Source organism: Otolemur garnettii, unplaced genomic scaffold, assembly GCF_000181295.1.
Source record: "Otolemur garnettii isolate 467f Iridium unplaced genomic scaffold, OtoGar3 scaffold00091, whole genome shotgun sequence".
Taxonomy (NCBI): Eukaryota; Metazoa; Chordata; class Mammalia; order Primates; family Galagidae; genus Otolemur; species Otolemur garnettii.
The window spans coordinates 155,479-177,388 of NW_003852486.1; the positions used below are offsets into that span (position 1 = coordinate 155,479).

Sequence of the window (21,910 nt, forward strand, 5' to 3'; positions counted from 1 at the left end):
GGATTCGAACCCGCCACCTTAGGTGTATGTGGCTGGTGCCTTAGCCTCTTGAGCCACAGGCGCCGAGCTGTTTATGCTTTGTAGTATAAGGAAAACAATATTCATCATTCTTCCTTGACTCTTCTGATCAAATTAGTGAGTCCTTTTGATTGTGTTCTTTGGGCTAATACTTGAGATAGTACACTGCTGTTTAGATGACATTCTCATAGCTGAACGTCTTGGATGTGTCTGGTGTGGTGGTCAGTGCGTAAGGCTCCTCCATCTGTAGGCAGAATAAGGAAACAGCATGCACTGGAGCAGGTGGGGCTCTGGGTCTTTCATGGAGACCCTGCCACCCAGACATTCCTTGTTTCCAGGGTTACCCAAACCAAACCTCCTTCCATTCTGGCTCCTAATCATTCCCGGCATAGAAAAACTATTCTTTAAGTTTAACCTGTATTTACCATCCTGAATGCTTAATGAACTGAACCTTCTTTGTGATAATTCATCAGAACTAACCTTTTCTGTCACTAAGCAAATGGCTTTAGCATTCCCCATTTTTTAAATCCTTGGAAGAAGGAGGGAAAAGAGACAGAAATATACCGTCTCCTCTGCCAAATGTGAAGTGTTAAGGAATAAGCCTTGACAGAAGTAGTTTAAGTGAGAGGAGGATGTAAACCAGATATAACATACTAGAGCAAGAGAAAAGGTGGTAGTCTCTCCCTCTTCTAGTTCACTGGTGGCTCAAGAGCAAGCTGGAGTCCCCTCCCCAGCTCCCTCTCTTCATCCTAAGACAGCCTGGGCCATGGCTTCTCTATGACCTCAGTCAGAAGCCTTTTGATTTTTTCTGTCAGTTCTATCTTGAACATCTGTCTATTCTGTTTCAAATTATCTGTATCTAACTCCTAAAAGACAATTCTCTTCTATTCCCTATATTCTGGTATAACCCTAAGCAAAGAAAATAGGGAATTCTTGGGGTACCTTTGAATACCAGACAATATGAGATCCTCAGGACACAAGAAATTGCAACCTAAACATGAACCAAGGAAAGAGATGGAACGATTAAGATGAAAATCAGCTCTAAAGCTTTTTTACCTTTTTTGGTATCTGCACAGTGGAATAAAGTGTATTCGCTAGGTCTTCCTTTGGAATAGATTTCTATTAAAAAAAGAAACAAAAAACAAAAGACATTACCACCCATCTCCTGAGTCACATAGACGAGACCAGAGAGATATTCACAATTCCAAGACAGGAAAGCAGAGATGGGTAGTGCAAGTCTTTTTGTTGGTGACGTCTATAATTGTAAGTATTGATAATTTTTTCAAGAAGCTGCCACTTTACACTTAAACCATGCTGTGTTTAAATGAATCTCAAAAATATATAAGTTATATCAGTCTGGTATGAGCTATGAGCTTCTTAAGGTGGTTAAAGCATAGTTTGGAATAATATTGCTAATGGTGTAAATAAACTGTCCCAACAAATGACCCTTGGAGAAAATCTGTAAGGACAACTCATGGAACACAACAAAACAAAAACAATAGCAACAAGAACAAAATCTCCTTCCCAACTGGAGAAAAGCATTCTAGGTTGGTTAAGTTTATTCCTGAACATCCAAGGCAGTCCTATAGCCTCCTAGGGGTGTGTCCTAAGCAGGAGAAGAGAAAGGATAGTGATAAAGTGATAGATGTTTACTTCAACCAGCTGAGTAGAGCACAAAGCAGTCTCTCCTGTGGGGAAGGAAGAAGCCCTCAGATATTAATGATTTTAGAAAGGAAAAGTAATGTCTGCTCTTCAAAGGGGGAAATGTAGGTAAATGTTGTAGGTAGGTGTAGGAAGGTGCAACCTGATCAATAGACATAAAAGACCGTGGTGAGATGATGACAATTATCTTTCAGGACTGACCTGAAATGAAGAGAATACTCATTGCTGATCACTTGATTAAAAAAAAAAAAGACCATTATAAAACTGGGGGTTTGAGGCTCCCAAGTATTTTTATTTCTTCATTAAATGATTAAATGGGCCACTGTGGAATAGGGCCCAGGAGCACTAACAAGGAGCCAGGCCTGGGCCGCAGTGATTTGTCTTGGAGGGGGGAGCCTTTTGGAGTCCTCTACTTCTCTCACATCTCCAAATTGGCTTTTGTCATTAGGTTTCTTTAGACGTTATTCTTAAGATTTTCTTTCCAGAGGGTTTCCTCTGAATTACAGTTGTATCCATTTACTTCAGCTATGTGACCCACACTTGGGAAGTCTTGGGCATAGGGCCAGAGCCATCACAGGCTCTCTGAGCCTTCACCTGAGAGCTCCTTAGATTCACCTCAGAGAGAAAAGTCACCTCCAGAGCAACCAGTCTTCTGACACCATGACTCAATATCATGTCCAAGTCACATTCTTTCACCTACTGCTTTATGACCATCATGAACTGTAGAGGGAAGGGGTCAGCCCATAAACCATAGCAAGAACACTACTGGTTGGGTCAGAATCAGATGCCTGGAGGCCACCAAATTCTGCAAAGAGAATCCATGAAGACTTGAGGGAGATACAGATGCACTGGGTTTTATCCTCACACCCCTCCCCATTCCTATCATGCCATGGAAAAATATCAAGTAAAAAAACAGTGTTTCAGAGAAAGGAGCAGTTTCCAGGAAAGATGGTAAAATACTCACCTCAGCACAAGGGATTGTGTCATACTCTGTGGTCTCTCCAGAATTAGGACAGAAGTTGGGAATTTCCTGATCAATGTCCATCCTCTTCTTTTCCTTAATGAACTCTAAAACCAAGTTGGTAGAGAATCAAAGCCTATCTCTCCTATCACTCACCACACTCACTGGCCCATCATCCCTTCTGAACTCAGAGTAACCAACCATCCCAGTTTTTCTGTAACTGAAGATTATCCAGGACAGATTTTCAACACCAAAACTGGGAAAATTCCAGACAAACCAGGATGGATCTGTGATCCTTATTACTTCACTTCTCCATCTCTAGATAAAGGTGGTCAAAGTGGGAAGCAGAAAGGTCAGAAATGTTTTCAGAGGACTTCCACAGGGGAAGGGAGATCTCAAAGTCTACAAAGAATGCTTAGGTCCTTCCCAATACCCCATATGGACCGTGTCAATGGGAGCCCAAGGAGACATATCAGCAGGGTTTAAGGACACAGATCATGGGGTGCAACTGAAGAGAGACAGGGAATGCTTCCCCCAGAGGAATGTGTCTAGCCTGAGGAACAGAGTCAGCAGTGCCAGAACTGTGTTGCAGGAAGTAAGTCCCTCTGGGGAAAGGAGAGGGGTTCACTCTGGAAAGAAACTGGGAGGACTGTGCCCTCAGGAGAGAAGGTAGGGACAGCAGCACTCTCTCTACTCAGAGCAAAGGAGAGCGAGCTTCCTGTGTGCTTCCTGAGAGCAGAGACTGTGACCTCTTCATCTCTATCTTTGGCACCAGTACCAAGCTTGGCACACAGCTCCATAAATGTTTGTTGTGTCAATGGGGAAGAAAATGCATGAATGAGGGTAAGGACAAAACTGGTTTTACCTATTCTCTCTTTCCGCATACTCAAAAGAACTAGCCCCAGTACAAGGACAATGAGCAGCATGAGCATCATCAGGGAACACAGGAGGACCATGGAGGAATCTGGGTCACCTTTAAGGAAAGAACAGGTGGAGGCAAAGGGAAAGAAGTCAGCTTGAGAAAATAACCCAACTTTTCCACTTTCCTCCCAGCTTCCTGCCTTCCCAGAGTAGCCTCGTTTTCACACAGGGGCTGTTTCCATGGGGACCAGGAACTGAAGAAGGTCCTGGGGCCAGAGGCTCCTGAAGAGAGCGGAGAGGCAGTCACCTTCACAGAGCTTCCTGACAAGGATGGGGCTTGAGAAGTTGCTGCTGATGGGGTTCCTGGCTATGCAGATGAAAGTCATGTCCTTATCCCCCAGTCTCCAGGAGACAGGGAGGATGGAGTCATCATAGGTCTCGTTGGCTGCTTCCCCCAGGACCTTCCAGCTGTAAGTAACATCCTCTCCTTTGTGTTCCATAAAGCACGTCAGGTTGGTTGTGCAGCTGCCATTCTTACTGCTCTGCAGACCTAGGATGACTTTGGGCTTTGGCAGGTGCTCTGTGAAAGAGACAATAAGGAATGGAAACCCTGCCTGTAGCTCTCACTTCCCCATATTATCCTTGAGTCCCTTAAACCTGAATCACCCCGGGAGCTCCAGAATGAAGAGGAAGCAGCAATTCAGAGAAGAATTCTCTTTCTGGGAGAGAGGATTATCTAGGTCTGTTTGCCCACAGCTATATAACAACAACAACAACAACAACAACAACAACAGAAACAACAAAAACAATAATAATAGGAATAATAATGCAACAAAAGCATAGCTGTCATTTACCAAGCATAGCTACACAGCAAGCACTGTGCTAACTACATTTTAAAGGCCAGGTAATTTTATCTCTTTTAGAGGCTCCTTATTCCCTATCCTCAGCCTTTCTTGAAGAGACTTTCACTTTTCCTCTCCTGGAGAGAGTAATATTAAAACATCACTTTTGTCCTCCCTCTCTCTCTTGTACTCATTCCCCCTCCCTCAGAGGATGAGCAATTAGATCATTGGTGGGGTGATGAGAATCTGATATCTACTCCCTACCTTCTTCTGTGCAGATGGGTTTGAGCTGTTAATGACAGCTGTTCACATGTAGTTTGCCCTTTTCTTTTCTCCCTCAGCTAATTCACCTAAAGAATACATGTGTTCTGTCGATATACAATTGTACAACCACCTGTATGTGAAAGACACACCTGGATCAAGTGCCTGGCCTACCTCCTACAAGCAAGTCTGAAGGTCCATCTCCTGTCCCTAATGTTGCAGCTCAGTGAGGAAGGCAGCTGTTCTTCTTGTAGCTGGTTGAGCAATTTTTTGTAATTTCAACTTCCCTGAATGGGCTCCAAGTTCCAGCTTGGGGGGAGGTATTTCTTTTATCTATCTTTACCAGAAATAAAGCTGATACTGTTTTCTTCTTACTGAATCTGGTTTCTACTTATCAATTGGTTGGAATCTGTAGGAGAAGGAGTATGATTGATCCTTATACCCTGTGATTTTCCTAAGGTAGGCATAACTTTCCTTTCCATTACAGATATGGAAACTAAACTAAGAAGTCTTGGAAGAAATTAAATAACTTGGCCAAAGTTATGCAGCTAGTAAGTAGAGAAGCCAGTATTTGACCTTAGATCTATGATTCCCACTTTCCATAAGGCCCATCCTCCCTACCATACTGCTGCTTACAGTATCTCTGAGTACACAGGAGTCAAGCACATCTACTTCATCCACTCAGTAGCTCCCCTCTCCCACATTTGTGCCAAGTGTTTATCCAGCCCCTGATGGAGCATCTCCTGTGTCAAGGAGCTCACCACTTCACCAAGGCAGACATCCACCACTGGAATTGATTTGCTCACCATAGACACGTAGCACATACTCCTGGGTGATAGTAGGGGAGGAGGAGCTGTGTATCTGTGCACTGTAGACACCCGAGTCACTCTTCTTCAGTTTGCTGAGCTTCAGTTCACCCCCACGTGGGAACTCCATCCTTTCCTTATTACTATTTTGGGTCACTATGACATTGAGTTGTTCGTTTTCCACTGGCTGTATGATGACAAGAACCGTTGTGTTGATGCTCCAGATAATACTGTCCACCTGCTTTTCTTTGATGTTTAGGGGAAAAGTCACAGACCCACCAATGGCACCAACTAGCTCCTTCAGGGCTCCAGAGGCTGCTGGCCCTGTAGACACAACAAATCATAAAATAAGCCCAAGTCCTTGCCCTTGCCACCAGTTACTCACCTGGTTTGGGTCCTGGGAAGATTCCGCAGAAACCCACTCAGTTCAACACAGTCGGCCCCTGGGATACCCTCCAGAACCTCTCTCACATGACAGCACTGAGAGCAGAACTTTCTGCCTGATCAGGGTGACTACAGGTGACCTTCACCTCCCTCCCCTTTCCCAAAGACTTCTGACTAAAAACACCAAGCTCTGAGGTCCTCAAGTCCAACTCCATCCTTAGCAGGCTCCTGCGAGGGACAAGCAGAAAAGTTAGTGTCCAAGCCCAGTCTGAAGTTGATAAAGGGGCTTGCTTGCTTGACCTGGGGCAGGGGTTCTTAATCATGGTTCAGGTTAGTTCTTAAGCACCGATCAGGACATTGGGAGATAAGCTATGTTCCTAATAATAGTGATAGCTTAGACATTTCAGCATGATTTGTCTTTCTCTTTTACGATAAATTAGAGTGGATTCAAGGTCTTCCCCAAATGAGATTCTCATTCACTTATATTCTAATATGCTTCCTTGAGTGGGAAGGGAAGAGTTGAACGTCAGGGAGCTCTGCAGTATGACCAGGCTCACTTGTGATGCTCAGCACAAACCACTAGGAATTGTAGTAGGGTTTTACTTCCACAAGAAATTTTGGTTTCACCACAATCTTAGCTCACCCCAGAGAGTATGTCTTATAAACAATCACTGCTGGTTATGTAGCTTCAGGTGAAAAACTGTTAAGAATAGCAGCTGAAGAAACATCCAGAAGTATTCACCTGGCTCTTTCAGTTAGGGAATGAGTCATTGGTTACCCATTAAAATCAGAGGCACAGATGCACAGAGCAGTGAGAGAATTCAGATTGGAACTCACAGTTTAAAAACATGTACTGTGAACTTGTTTAACTCTTGAAACAACCCTTACAAAAAGAATTTTGATGTCTCCATCTTACAGAACCCATCTTACAGATCAAGCACAGTGGGGCTAACTGACTAATCAAACCAGGGTGAGTGAGTAGCAGAGCCCACATCAGTACCCACAGTGTCAAAACCTTAAAGGGCACATTTTACAGATGAAAAAACTAAGTAGCAGAGGTAGAAAGAACTTACTCTAGGCTGATAGAAATGGAAAAACTGAAATTAATCTTTAAATTAAATCCCCAAGACCCTAATGGGCTCAGGTGTCAACTCTGAAGCCCATGAGCCCTATTGAGCTTTAATTTCCCTTTATGTCTTTTGGTGGACTTCTCTCAGGCATAAGCTATTTTATCAGTACTCAGGGTGAGAAAACCTGAAGCTACCAAATTTTGACCTCCTTCCTTCCTGAGGTCTCCACCAACTTTTTACTAACCAAAAGTACTGATTTCTATTCCTGGGTAAATATCTTTTAGAAGCTTATTTCTATTTTCAATCATTTTCCCCCTGTAACGTATTGGTCAGTGCATATATACTTTGGTTGGTTCAAGCCTTTATCAAATCTTCCTATTAAGTAATCTGATTTTTCCCTAATATTAAGGTCAGGATGGTTTTTAACTGCTCTCTCTTTAACTATCCCAAAGGGCATCAAAATGGTCCCAACAGATGGTACAGTCAAAATCAATTTTGGTTAGTTTTTTTCTTTGTACCTTAAAGGATGAAAAGTTTTAAATTTTTGATTGGGTAATCAGTGCATTCATTCTTTTACTTCAACAACAGAGATGGAAAGGATGGATATTTTGAAGTCAAATAAAGATTGGGTATTACTTGTCCCCAAGTGGGTACAATCCCTAAATGTAGGGCAATCTTCAAGTAATTTTGTTTTCCTATTAGCTTTTGAAGAGATTTTCAAGGTGAGGGCTTTAGCTCATCAGCATATGTATATTCAAACTGTGATCAATTACTCTTTTCATCCTTCCACATGTTTGTTGCCACTTTCTCAGGGTAAATGTCAAGAGGCATGAATTGTGTGGCAGTCTATGAAAAGCCTTGTTTCTTGTTAGAATGAAATTGGAGGATGACAGAGGGCCTAGATGGAGTAGATTGTTCTATCTCAAGTGTATCTTCAGGGTAAGAAGAAAGCAGCACCATGCCATTCCCTAAATGTGAGTTTAGAGGATAGTGGGCAGGGCTGGAGTGTCCTGACCAGTTTTGTTTCTTCTTCCCCAGTGGCCAGGAAAAAAGGATCCAGAAACAAGATGCTTCTCTTTTTCAGCTTCCCAAAGCTGAATTGCATATCCCCTTTCAGTGATGGTTTTTTACCTGCAGTGTGTGATCCTATAGAGTTTTGCCATACCTAAGTAGGTCATACTTGTCTCATTTAGTCATTCCTTCCTTCAACAAGAATTTATTTAGTTATTTAGGAGCCAAGGATACCACTAGGAGGCAAGATTGTCATGATTCTCACACTCATGTAGTTGGGAGACAAATCATTTAACATGCTCCCACGTGTGTTATGAAAGGGGCAGTATCAGGCACTATGGGGACCTACAATGGGGTAGGGGAGCTTAACAGGATCTGTGGGATCAGAAGATTCTCTAGAGAATGAGTGGCAACCAAGATCTCCCTACTGAGCACTGGAGGGTAGAGAGACCCATAAGTTTTATCTATCTTCCTCCAGTATCCACCTGCCCCCTAAATCAGTGCAGTGAGTGCTGTGACCTGCTTCCTCTGCATCCATTTCACCTCTTCATCGTGTACAGAGCAGCCAAATGGTTTGGGTAAGAATGACTAGCACCCAGCTCCAGTGGTAGCCTCCTGAGGCCCAGTAATTAGTTCTCATGACCTGGCTTGATCACATCTTAGAGAAGCCCAGGACTTTTGCTTTAAGGCCAGACAGGGTGATGATTTAACACCATGAAAAGATGTGACATAGAGGACTGCTGCCCACTTACTGTGGTCAGACAAGCAGCCCAGCCTCCCCCTGCTCCCACCCTTGGTTCCTCACTACCACATGCCATTGTTTGTACTTCATCCTTCTCTCTTTCCATCTAAATCTCATTCAAGACCTGTAAAGCCTAGTTCAAAGCCCTGCCCTGAGGAAGTCTCCTACCCTTCCTCACACCCATATCTTGAAAATTTACCACTAACATCACTTCATTTTTCACTTTAAAATCTCCCCAAATGTCTAACAACTACCCAGGGGAAGTATAGAGCAGCCTAACACCATGAAGGGAGGTGGGAGGCAAGGGTGGCAAGCACATCATAAGGATCAGGCCTTGAGGAAACTTCCCACTTTTTGATTTCATTTTTGTCCAGATGAGTAAAATGAGAAATGGAGAGTTCCAAAAACACCCTCAGATGACTTATCAGCAAAGTGAGCCAAAAGATTCACACACACATTGCTAACCAGTCACCAGTTACCCAGTAACATAGTTTTTGCATAAAATTGCTGGTCAACCATGTGTTAAGATGTCAGAGGCACTAATGATCCTATATTATAAACAGCTAAGAGATGAGAGGGGAGAAAGAATAAAATAGGCTGAATTTGGGACCACTGGGAATTGAGACTGAGAGAAAGGAATTGGGGAACAGCTACTGCGTTAAAACACTGTTAACAGGCAATTTACACAGGAACTATCCGTGTTACCAGCTAACTCATGACTGGTCAGCAATGTGTTAAGATAATTGTGAATATTCCCCAGTCAACTTGCCTTCGGAAGTGAAGGGAGGTGAAGGGAGACACTTTGCCTTCTGCCCCTGGTCAAGACTCAGATATTTCTGGCATCAGGACAGTCAGCTCTGAGATGCTCTCCATAACAGGAGGGGACAACAGCTTCTCCCCCTTGCCACCTCCCTTTCCTCTTGGTTGTCACCTCCTTTTCTCTTCCTGTCACCTAAAGCCTCAAGAGTCGAGTAGAAGGAGGGAGCCAAGTGAGGAGTACAGCCTGAAACAAGGGGTACTGACCTAGCAGGGAGATGTGAGGGCAGGTGAGAGGGTAAAGGCCACGTCCTGCCTGCCAGTCCTGTCCTCAAGCACCTCTATGAGCACTTGGTGCCTCTGTCTGAATATGCCAGTGTGTTGTGGCACCATCCTCACAGGAATCACAGAACAGAGCACTACAGAGGTGGGAGAAATCTTAGGGATTAATTAGTTCAATACCATTTCCCAGATGAGGAGGCTGACACTCAGGGGATTACAGAGATGTTTCCAAGTCTGTGAGAGGTTGGAATCAGTAAGCCAGCCTCTTAAGGCAGATTTCCCAAACTATCTCCAGTCCCCTGGGAGTCTGTGGAGGTGCTTCTGTGAGTTTTGGGGGAAATTGAGGGGTAGGCCTAGGGTAGCATATAGAGAGGAGGAGAGCCTGTGGGACTCACCTTCATTTGCATTATTATTTATTTGTTTCTGTGGCAGGTTTCATTTTATGAAAGGAAACCACAACTTAAATAAACGAAATGGGTTGGAATTTACTACTCTTTACCCAATTTCTCCTTAACCAATGTGCACTGGGAAAAGCACACTGTGAATCAACACTGTGTTAGACACACATATGGGTAGAGTCTCCAAACCTCCCACTTCACCACACACCTTTCCTAGTACTCTACCCCTACTCACCATGTCCATGTTCAAGCCCCCCACCACCCTGCCATTCTGTTTTCTTTTTATTAATTGTCTCCTCCTTTAATTATCATAAAATATGTGAAGGGGACAGTCTGCTGTGCCTATTTTCCAGATAGAAATACTAAGACCACCAAAGCTGCTCCTTATCTCCTCTGAACTTTGTGCATTTACATCCCAGAAACAGCTACCGGTTCTTCTTGGGCCTTTCCAGTTCCTACCTTGCACTCGTGTACCTGCATAGGGGAGAGATCCCAACTGGCTTTTCCAGTGGAAAATTCAGATCAAATATGTGTTTATTGAGTACATCTCTGGAAACTCAATCTCTGATCTACCTTTTAACCAAGAAACTTGACCTCTCTGAGCCTAGGTTTCTTCATCTGTAAAGTAAGGATAATAATATCTGTCTTATAGAATGTATGAAAAACACCTTGGATATAGTAGGAGCTTAGTGAATGGTTATTACTGTAATTATTTTGCATTTGGTATGGCATGTAAAACATTACAATAGTTCTATAAGTTAGATTTCACTCTCTGCTATTCACTTAAGAAGAACAAGGCCTAGGAGATGAGTAACTTTCTCACAATAATATAGCTATTAATTTAAATGCAGGATATTCTTGCCCACAGCCAGAACTCCATCCACTACCTTGTCCAGTGGAGTATGGAGAGCGGGCCGTGAGGCAGCAAGGCCCCCACAGCCTGGGGAACATTCAGAGAATGAACCCCCACCTATTTCTCCTCTGTTCAAACAACCTGTATTCCTTTCTTCATGCCCCCTCTGCCAAAAGTCACATATCTCTTTCTTTGTCTAGTTAACTAGGCAGAAATCCTTGTGATCTTTGTCTTCTTACTTCTTGTCATATGCTAACGAAGGTGAATAGAAAACACTAAGTCACATAGTTCTTCCTTTGTTTTGTTAACTATGCAGAGATCCTTGCAACCTCTCCCTTCTTACTTCTTGTCATATGTTAACAAAGCTGAGTAGCAACCATTAACAAGATGATATGTCCTTATTCAAATCATATGCATCTTTCTGTCTTACTGTAAGAGCAAAATTATGTCTTTTTTTAATGCTATTTCCCCATATTGTCTATGCTACTGCCCCCCTGGACAACCATGTACAGATACTATAAAATAAAGCTAATTCTATGCTTTGGTGTTGGCTGTAGCCATCAGTGCAGTCAGACTTCCCGATCCCATCTTTCATTTCTAGGACTTCTCTTGTTCTGTATTTTCCTCATTCCCCACCAGTTCCACTCTGATTCACTCCCCTTCACCATGCTGGTTCATGACACTAGAGGTTCTAGGACAATCTCTGAATCCTTTTGGCCATGGGTGGTACACAGAGAGCCCACAGCTTCTAGGAACCAGGCAAAGGACCACCCCATGGCAGATATTCAGACATCACACATGCACTCTGTTGCCTTTGGCTCAGGTTTTACAAGAGACCCTGGGACCTTCAAAAGCTCTACCACCTCACCTTCTTCAAGTTCTATTTCTGATCACCATTTTCATTTAGAGAGTGTTTAGTTTTGTTTTTAAAGGGAAACTCTATTCTAGAACTACCTGCTTAAAAACAGATGCTTATGCAAACTTCTGGTGGTAAAAGTCTACTGATGCTGACCACAGAGAGAGGCCAGGTGATGAGGAGTAGAGGATTGGAGGCATTTACTGTCTGTATTGGCCTCAGGAAGGTCACTTAACACATTGTTGACCAGCAATTTTACACAAAAACTATCCATATTATTGGGTAACTCATGACCATTCAACAATGTGTTAAGGGCACACACAATGAGCTAGTTATGTCAAGTCCTCAGAGGGCCACCTGCATTTAATGACAGGAGAGATATTTCTCATTTATGGGGCCCCTGATCCTTTCTGAAAGAACTCTTAGGATAATAAAATCCTTAAAGATTAGAATACCCATGAAAGGTACAAAATAGTCTTTGGTCCTCCATGGAATTAAACTTAAAGTACCTATGGTATAAATTGGTTTCCTAAGTGGAAACTTTTTGGATTGCTTGGGTTAAGAGAGAAAATTCAAGGTCAGGTGTGGTGGCTCATTCCTGTAAACCCAGCACTCTGGGAGGCCAAGGTGGGTGGATTGCTTCAGCTCAGGAGTTTGAGGCTAGTCTGAACAAAAGCGAGACCTCATCTCTACTAAAAATATAAAAACTAGCTGGGCATTGTGGGACACACCTACAGTCCTAACTACTCATGAAGCTGAGGGAAAAAGATGTCTTGAGCCCAAGAGTTTTAGGTTTCTGTGAGGTATGATCTCACCCTGGCACTTTACACTCTCTCAAAAAAAAAAAAAAAAAAAAAAAAAAGAGAGAGAGAGAAATTCAAGTGATTCCTTCTATTTATATCATTGTTATTCATAGTTGTTAAATATATTTATAAATATGTTTAAATTAAAAATACGTTTTTTAAAAAATACACACTTGTACATAAAGTCTCTGAGGCTCAGAAAAGCTTTGACAGTCCTCATCTAACTTATGGCAGAATCTAGATTAGAAACCAGGTCTTAGGATACCCAGCACCATTTCTTTCAGTCCTTTCTTCCCTGGACAGTCCAGAAGGGGAGTTAGTTCCCAGAGCCATTCCTTTTCCTTTCCCTCCAGTCTTTTCCTGCCCTCCATTATTCAGAGATCAGAGGTTAGAATGTTAGATGAGAAAACAGAGTCTCCTTAGATTAGCCTTTAGTCCAGAGTAGAACTAGGAACCTGGAGGTACACTTCAGGGGAAGGCAGGGAGGAGAAAGAAAGAGATTCTGGCAGAACTCACCTGTGAGCTGGCAGAGGAGAGAGATGAGAACAAGGAATGTTGAGGAAGCAGCCATATGGCTCTCTTGTCAATCACTTAAAAAAACCCACTTGGGCCGGGTGCAGTAGCTCACGCCTGTAATCCTAGCACTATGGAAGGCTGAGGCAAGTGGATTGCCCTTAGCTCACAGGTTTGAGAGCAGCCTGAGGAAGTGCGAAACCACCGTTTCTAAAAACAGCCAGGCGTTGTGGCAGGTGCCTGTAGTCCTAGCTGCTTGGGGGACTGAGGCAAGTGAATCACTTGAGCCCAAGAATTGGAGGTTGCTGTGAGCTATGACGCCACAGAGGGTGACAAAGGAAAAAAATAAAAGAAACTACTTCTTTCTTAAATCTCTTCTCCAGGGAGAATTTGAAGGAAATCCTTGACATCATGACATTGACACATGAGAATGAGTCATCACTATCTTACAGTGGCTTATTTCAGTGACAAACACATGATTTTACAGATAAGGATGACATTTTATAGATGACAGATCACATACTCAAAGAGGTTAGGAATTGGTTAGGCCATATGGTCTACATTTTCTGCTATGCAACATGACTGAGACTCAGAAACAGAGGAATTAGAAGGAAGTAAAAGGCTAGGTGGGGCACAGAAGAGTGGCACTGGATAACATTTATTGAGCTTTCCTATGTACTAGGCACTGTGCTAGGAGTACACGCATTAAAAAAAAAAAAAAGTATTCCTGCTGGGGGAGAGGGGGTGAAGAGCAAGATGGTGGCTGAGTAATAGCTTCTTTGCAACTGGGCTCAGTGAGATGGGGGAGAAAAGACTCTAGGCACCTCTGGCTTGTGGGGACTGCCCATAAACATCCCTTTGTGGATGCAGGGAGGCAACTAGAGACTTCTGGACCCCAGGAGGAAGACAAAAGCAGGGGAGAACTGGCAAGTGGTTGTGTTTGGTCTGACGGTGTGAGGCTGCTGCAGCTATAGCTACAGCAGTGAGATTGTAGACAGAGAAGGCCTTCTCTGCAGGTTGTTTTTTTTGTCGGACTTGGGCACTTGGTAGAATTACCTTGGGAGACCTTGGCCAAGAGTACAAGTGACTTTGAGCACTGACCAGAGACTAAGACTGAGCCACTGGAATTATTAGAGAGATGCAAATCAAAACTACCCTGAGATATCATCTAACCCCAGTGAGAATGGCCCACATCACAAAATCTCAAAACTGCAGATGCTGGTATGGATGTGGAGAGAAAGGTACACTTTTACACTAGTGGCAGGACTACAAGCTAATGCAAACTTTTTGGAAGGAAGTATGAAGAACCCTCAAAGAACTCAAATTAAACCTCTCATTTGATTCTGCAGTCCCATTACTGGGCATCTACCCAGAAGGAAAAAAAGTCCATTTACCAGAGGAGACTTGCAGTAGACTGTTTATCACAGCTCAATTTACAATCGCCAAAACATGGAAACAGCCTAAATGCTCACCAATCCAGGAATGGATAAATAAGCTGTGGTATATGTATACCATGGAATACTATTCAGCCATTAAAAAAGATGGAGTCTATTGAATGGAGTAAAATTGAATTCATTTCCACTCAGATCAGGTACCAGGCAAGGATGCCCACTGTCTCCACTGCTTTTTAACATTGCAATGAAAGTATTAGCCATTGCAATTAGGCAAGAGATGGCAATCAAGATTATCCATATAGAGTCAGAGGAGATCAAACTTTCACTTTTAGCAGATGGTATGATCATATACCTGGAAAACCCCAGGGACTCAACCACAAAACTCTTATAAGTGATCAAGGAATACAGCAGCGTCTCGGGCTACAAAATCAATACTCACAAATCAGTAGCATTCATATATACCAACAATAGTCAAGATGAAAAGACAGTCATGGACTCTATTCTCTTTACAGTAGTGCTAAAGAAAATGAAATATCTGGGAGTGTACCTAACAAAGGACATGAAAGATCTCTATAAAGAGAACTATGAAACTTTGAGAAAAGAAATAGCCAAAGATGTCAACAAATGGAAAAACATACCATGCTCATGGCTGGGAAGAATCAACATTGTTAAAATGTCTGTTCTACCCAAAGGAATTTACAGATTTAATGCAATTCCTATTAAATCACCTTTGTCATACTTTAAAGATCTGGAAAAACTAGTACTTCATTTTTTATGGAAACAAAAAAAACCTCAAATAGCCAAGACATTACTCAGAAATAAAAACGAATCAGGTGTAATCACACTACCAGACTTCAGATTATACTATAAATCTATAGTGATCAAAACAGCATGGCATTGGCACAAAAATAGAGAGGTAGATGTATGGAATAGAATTGAGAACCAAGAGATGAACCCAGGTACTTATAGTCATTTGATCTTTGATAAGCCTATCAAAAACTTATATTGGGGGAAAGATTCCCTATTTAACAAATGGTGCTGGGAGAATTGGCTGGCAACTTATAGAAGATTGAAACTGGACCCACATCTTTCACCTCTGACAAAAATTGACTCTCACTGGATAAAAGACTTAAACCTAAGACATGAAACCATAAAGATTCTTGGAAAGAGTGTAGTTGAAACACTTGAAGAAATTGGTTTGGGATAAAAGTTTATGAGGAAGACCCCCCAGGGCAAGTGAAGCAATACCAAAAATACATAACTGGGATCTGATTAAATTTAAAAGCTTCTGCACTGCCAAGAACATAGTAAGTAAAGCAAGCAGACTGCCCTCAGAATGGGAGAGGATATTTTCAGGTTATGTTTCTGACTAAGGTCTGATAACCAGAATCCACAGAGAACTTAAACTTAAAATGAGTGATCCCATTTCACTATGGGCAAGAGACCTAAACAGAAACTTCTCTGAAGAAGAAAGGCACATGGTATACAGACGCATGAAAAAATGCTCATCTTCTTTAATCATCAGAGAAATGCAAATCAAAACCACTTTGAGATACCATCTAACTCCAGTAAGAATAGCCCACATAGAGGGTGGTGCCTGTAGCTCAAAGGAGTAGGGAGCCAGCCCCATATGCTAGAGGTCGTGGGTTCAAACCCAGCCCCGGCCAAATAAAAAAGAATAGCCCACATAACAAAATCCCAAAACTACAGATGTTGGCGTGGATGTGGAGAAAAGGGAACACTTCTGCACTGCTGGTGGTAATGCAAGCTAGTACGTCCCTTTTGGAAAGGAGTTTGGAAAACACTCAGGGATCTAAAAATTGACCTGCTGTTGGATCCTGAAATTCCTCTATTAGGAGTATATCCAAAAGATCAAGAATCACTTTGCAAAAAAGATATTTGCACTGGATTATTCACTGCAGCTCAATTCATAATAGCCAAGTCATGGAAGAAGCCCAAGTGCCCAACAACCCATGAATGGATTAATAAACAGTGGTATATGTATACCATGGAATACTATGCAGCCTTAAAAAAGATGAAGCCTTTAACTCTTTTATGTTTACATGGAGGGATCTCAAACATATTCTCCTGAGTAATATGTCAAGAGTGGAGGAAAAAGTATCCAATGTACTCATTACTTCTATGAAACCTACTTATATTTACTCACACTTTCTTATGAATGATAGAACACAACTATAACCCAGAATGAAGGAGAGAAGTGGAGTGGGAAGGGAGGGGAGGGGGAAGGTTTGGCAGAGGAAGTGTAAAAGGCAGGACCACACATATGGAGCATATAACAAGGTTACAAGTCAAATCTGTGAAGTGTAGAACACAGATGTTTTGGCACAATAATCAAGGAAATGAGGTGAAAGCTATGTTGATTAGTTCAATGTAACCACATCAGATTGTATTAAAAAAATCAAAATAGGCACATTGTACCCCACATATGCATGAATATATTCATGATCTATGTGTATTTGACTTAATAAAACAGAAAAAAGATGGAGTCTTTACATCTTTTGTATTAACCTGGATGGAAGTGAAACATATTATTCTTAGTAAACATCACAAGAATGGAGAAGCAAGAATCCTCTATGCTCGATTCTGATATGAGGGCAATTAATGATCTAGTACATGGTGAGGGCTAGGCAAAGAGGAGAACAAAAAGAGGGAAGAAGGGAGGAGGTAAGGGGGGTCACAGTGTGTGACACACATTTTGGGGGCAGGACACAATTATAAGAGAGACTTTACTTAACAATGCAATCAGTTTAACCTGGTTCTTTATACTCTCAATGAATCCCCAACAAAAAAAAATTTTAAAAATTAAAATTAAATAAGTATTCCTCATAACAATTCTATGAGTGAGATACTACTATCAACTCTACTTTTCATATGCGAAAAGTAGAGGCTTAGGGTATACTACAGCACAATCAAGAAGTTATTTTAATCACAAAATAAAAATGAAAGAAAAAAAAGGCAAGCTACTGAGTGGAAGAAGACATTTGCAATACATATATATGTTTCAAGCATCTTCTAGCTAAAATATAAAAGGAAGTCCTACAAATCAATAAAAATTAGGCAGATAACCCAGTGGTTAAGAGACTAAAATAAACTCTTTATAAAAAGGATATCCAAATAACCAATAAGAAGAAACCACCAAGAAAATAATGCAAATAATGGCTGGGTACAGTGGCTCATGGCTGTAAGACTAGAACTTTGGGAGGCCAAGATGGGGAGGAATGCTTGAGGCCAGGAGGTCAAGATTAGCCTGGGCAACACAGCAAGACCTTCTGTTGCCTTGTTGACCCCACTAAAAAAAAAAATTGAAAAAAGAAAAGAACGTTAGCTCGGGCCATTGCAAGCATTTATCATGAAAACACCATCAGAAGGAGACATCAGGAGGAAAAAAATTGGCAGACTGGAAGCAGCCCACAAACCCCACATCTCCAAAGGAAAGAAGAACAAATAGGGTATTGCCAGTATCTCATGGGCTCTAGTCTGCAGGATGGATGCAGCACCCAGTGATCCATGATGGAGCCACCCAGTGATCTACACCAAAGTTGGTTATGAAGTCAATATGCACGAATCAGTAGCATTCATATATACCACTAACAGTCAAGCTGAGAGTCAAGTCAAAGATTCACTATCATTCCCAAATGCTACGAAGAAAGTAAAATAACTAGGAGTATACTTAGCCAAATAGGTGAAAGATCCCTACAAAGAGAACCACAAAACACTAAGAAAGGAAATTGCAGAGGATACAAACAAATGGAAAACCATACCATGCTCATGGATTGGTAGAACTGACATCATTAAAATGTACAAACTACTCAAAGTGATTTACAGATTTGATAAAATTCCCATTAAAAATACCAATATCGTATTTCACAGATCCAGAAAAAATAATTCTAGTCTTCATTTGGAACAAGAAAAGAGCCCAGATAGCCAAGGCAATCTTAAGCAAAAGGAACAAAACCAGAAGTACTACATTACCAAACTATAATAACCAAAACAGCATGGTATCAGCACAAAATAGAACAAAGACCAATGGAACAAAATAGAACATTCATATATAAAACCATCCACATACAGCCAACTGATCACTGACAGAGGAGACAAAAATATGTACTGGGGAAAATAACCCCTAATCAATAAATGGTGCTGGGAAAATTGAATTTTTACATGCATAAGAATGAAACAGAATCAGTATCTCTCATCACTTGCAAAAGCTAATTAAAGATGGGTAAATGACATAAATGTAAGGCATGAAGCCATAAGAATTCTAGAAGAAAATGTTGGAAAAACTCTTCCAGATATCCGCTCAGGCAATGAATTTATGAAGAAGACCCCAATGGCATTCACAACAACAACAAAACTAAATGAATGGGACTTGAATAAATTAAAAAGCTTCTGCACAGCCAAGGAAATAATCAACAGAGCAAATATGCAACCTATAGAATGAGAGAAAATATTAGCAAGCTATACATTGATAAAGGGCTAATAACTGGAATGTACAAAGAACTCAAGGAAACAGCTAGAAAAAAATCAAATAACCCCAATAGAAAGTGGATAAAACACATAAAAAGAAGCTTTTCAAAAGAAGATAGACAAATGGACAACAAACATTTGAAAGAAAAAGCTCAATATCACTAATCATCAGGGAAATGTAAATTAAAACCACAATAAGATATTATCTTATTTTATCTCTGTTAGAATGGCTTTTATTTAAAAAGTCCAAAAATCATAGATGCTGACATTGATTCAGAGAGAAAAGAATGTTACTACATTGTTGACTGGACTGAAAATTAGTACAACCTCTATGGAAAACAGTATGGAGTTACCTCAAAAAACTAAAAATTTGATCCAGCAATCCTACTATTGGGTATTTACTCAAAGGAAAAGAAGTTATTTTATCAAAAAGACACCTGTACTTGAATATTTATTGCAGCATAATTCATAATTGCAAAGACGTGGAATCAACCCAAATGTCCATCAATTCATGAGTGGATTAACAAAATATGGTATACATATACTAGAGAATACTATTCAGCCATGAAGAAGGATGAATGAATGCCGTCTGCAGCCATTTGGATGAAACTGGACACCATGATCCATGTGAAGCATCTAAAGAATGGAAAAACAAATACTATGTGTACACACTAGTAAATTGCAACTAACTGAAGAGCACACATATGCTTAAAGTAGAACTTAATGGAAATCAAACAAGGGGAAGAATGGAAAAGGGATGGGCAAAAATCTGCCCAACGCATACAAAAAACACTATTTGAGTGACAGGCACACTCTTATAACCATGACTCAAGCATTAAACAGCAATACTTGTAACCAAAAATATTTGTACCCCTGTAATACTTTGAAATAATAATGAAAAGATTAGCTGGATCCTGTCTCTAAGAGAAAAGAAGGCAATTTCCCTTGCTGCCTTGGAAGCTTGCATTAGCTTTAATTTTTTTTTTTAAAGAAAAGAATGCAAATAACAATAGTTAAAAGGTCAACAGGTTGGGCAGCACCTATGGTTCAGTGGGTAGGGTGCTGGCCCCATATACCAAGGATAGAGGGTTCAAACCCAGCCCTAGCCAAACTGCAGCAACAACCAAATAATAGCCGGCGTTGTGGCAGGTGCCTGTAGTCCAAGCTGCTTGGGAGGATGAGGCAATGGCATTCTGGGCAATGGCCTAAGCCCAGAAGTTGGAAGTTGCTGTGAGCTGTGTGATGACATGGCACTCTACCAAGGGCGATAAAGTGAAACTCTGTCTCTACAAAAAGAAAGAAAAGAAAAGAAAAGGTCAACAGTGTCACTAAAATGGAATTCTGAAAAAATTATAATAATAATAGTTCCTTTAAAGAGAGGAAAGAATACCTAACAAATGCAAAAACTGTAATCTAGTTGTTTATACCCTCACATTAACTTGAAATTTAAAAAAAGAAAGGAAAGAAGAAATGGTAAAACCAAAAAGAAGTAGAAAACATAATGAAATAACAGACCTAATCCAACTATATCAATAATTACACTACAATTAAATAGATAAAACATTCCAATTAAAAGGCAAAGATTGTCAAAATGGATAAAAAACCAAGACTGAACTACATGCTGTTTATAAGAAGTAAAATTTAAAGATATATATGGGCTAAAAGTAAATGAATGAATAAAGACATACATTCAGCCACTAGGCAAAAGGCTGGAGTGGCTCTATTAACATCAAATAAAGTAGACTTTAGAACAAGGAAATAAAGAGGGGCATTTCATAATGATAAACAGGTAAGTTTATTTGGAAGTCACAAGGATCATAAAAGACTATCTGCTTATAATGTTGTGATATAATAAGAAATATATATTCAATTTTTGTCTATGATATCTGACATAAAGTATCAAAACCACTTGTGATTTCCTAAGTGATGTTTTGTTTTTGTATTTGACCCAGTTCTTGACACAGAGTTCATAAATCACTTGGAATTCCCTGGATGACAGGAGCACTTTTTTGTTCTAGTAAGATAACTCTTGATGGGATCCTGGATAAAATCAGGAAAATATCAACTTTAATGAAAAAAGGTAATCAAAAGACACCAAAACCAAGATGACCTGGATGTTGGAATTATCTGACAAAGATTTTAGGAAGCCATCATTAAAATGCTTCAACAAGCAATTATTAACACATTTATTATAAAATGAATGAACAAATTTAAAAATGCTAGACAATATTAAGCAAAAGGATAGAAAATACAAAGAAGAACCAAAGGGAAATTTTAGAACTGAATAATACAATAATTAAAATGGGATTAATAGCAAAATCAAGATAACAAAGGAAAAAATCAGTGTACTTGAAGATAGACGATGGGAAATGCCCTATTTGAACAACAGAAAATGCACTGAAAATGGAGCATCAAAGACCTATGGGACAATAACAAAAGATTTATAATATTTGTGTCACCAGAGTTTTACAAAGAAAGGAGAAATAATAAGGGACTAAAAAAAAATTGCAAGAAGTTATGGAAATTTCCCAAAACTTGGCAATGTGATAAACCCACAGCTATGAGAGACTAAATGAATCCTCAATAGTAGAAACCCAAATAAATTCACACCAATATGCATCATAATCAAAATTGTGAAAACTAAAGATAAAGAAAAAGTCTTGAAAATAGCTAGAGAAAAATGGCATATTACCTACAGGGAAAAACCATGAAACAATGTAAGTGTCTTATGATTTCTTATCAGAAATCATTGAAGGCAGAAGAGTGTCATGATGCTTTTCAATTGTTAAAAGAAAATACCTGTCAACCTAGAATTCTATACCCAGGAATAAAGGTAAAATCAAGACATATGGGGGGGCGGAGCCAAGATGGCGAACTGCAGCCAGCTTTATACAGAAGCTCCCGTCCAGAAGGAGGCTGAAAGGACAGAACCTTAGCAAAGTAGCTGAT

General features: G+C 40.6%; 1 protein-coding gene and 1 non-coding gene across 2 annotated transcripts; one reads left to right on the forward strand and one right to left on the reverse strand.

The window, feature by feature from the left end:
* Positions 1-39: 39 nt before the first annotated feature.
* Positions 40-13,186, reverse strand: SLAMF7 (SLAM family member 7). Its single transcript, XM_003795183.3, has 7 exons — positions 13,083-13,186; positions 5,412-5,735; positions 3,810-4,082; positions 3,507-3,614; positions 2,645-2,748; positions 1,075-1,137; positions 40-262 (listed from the first exon to the last, which is right to left on the reverse strand). Exons 1-7 carry the CDS (start codon positions 13,135-13,137, stop codon positions 191-193), a joined length of 999 nt encoding a protein of 332 aa, XP_003795231.1. The 5' UTR covers positions 13,138-13,186; the 3' UTR covers positions 40-190.
* On the forward strand, positions 1,847-1,915 carry LOC111727057. Its single transcript, XR_002774692.1, has one exon. It is a non-coding gene; the product is annotated as a small nucleolar RNA SNORD2 (small nucleolar RNA).
* Positions 13,187-21,910: the final 8,724 nt, after the last annotated feature.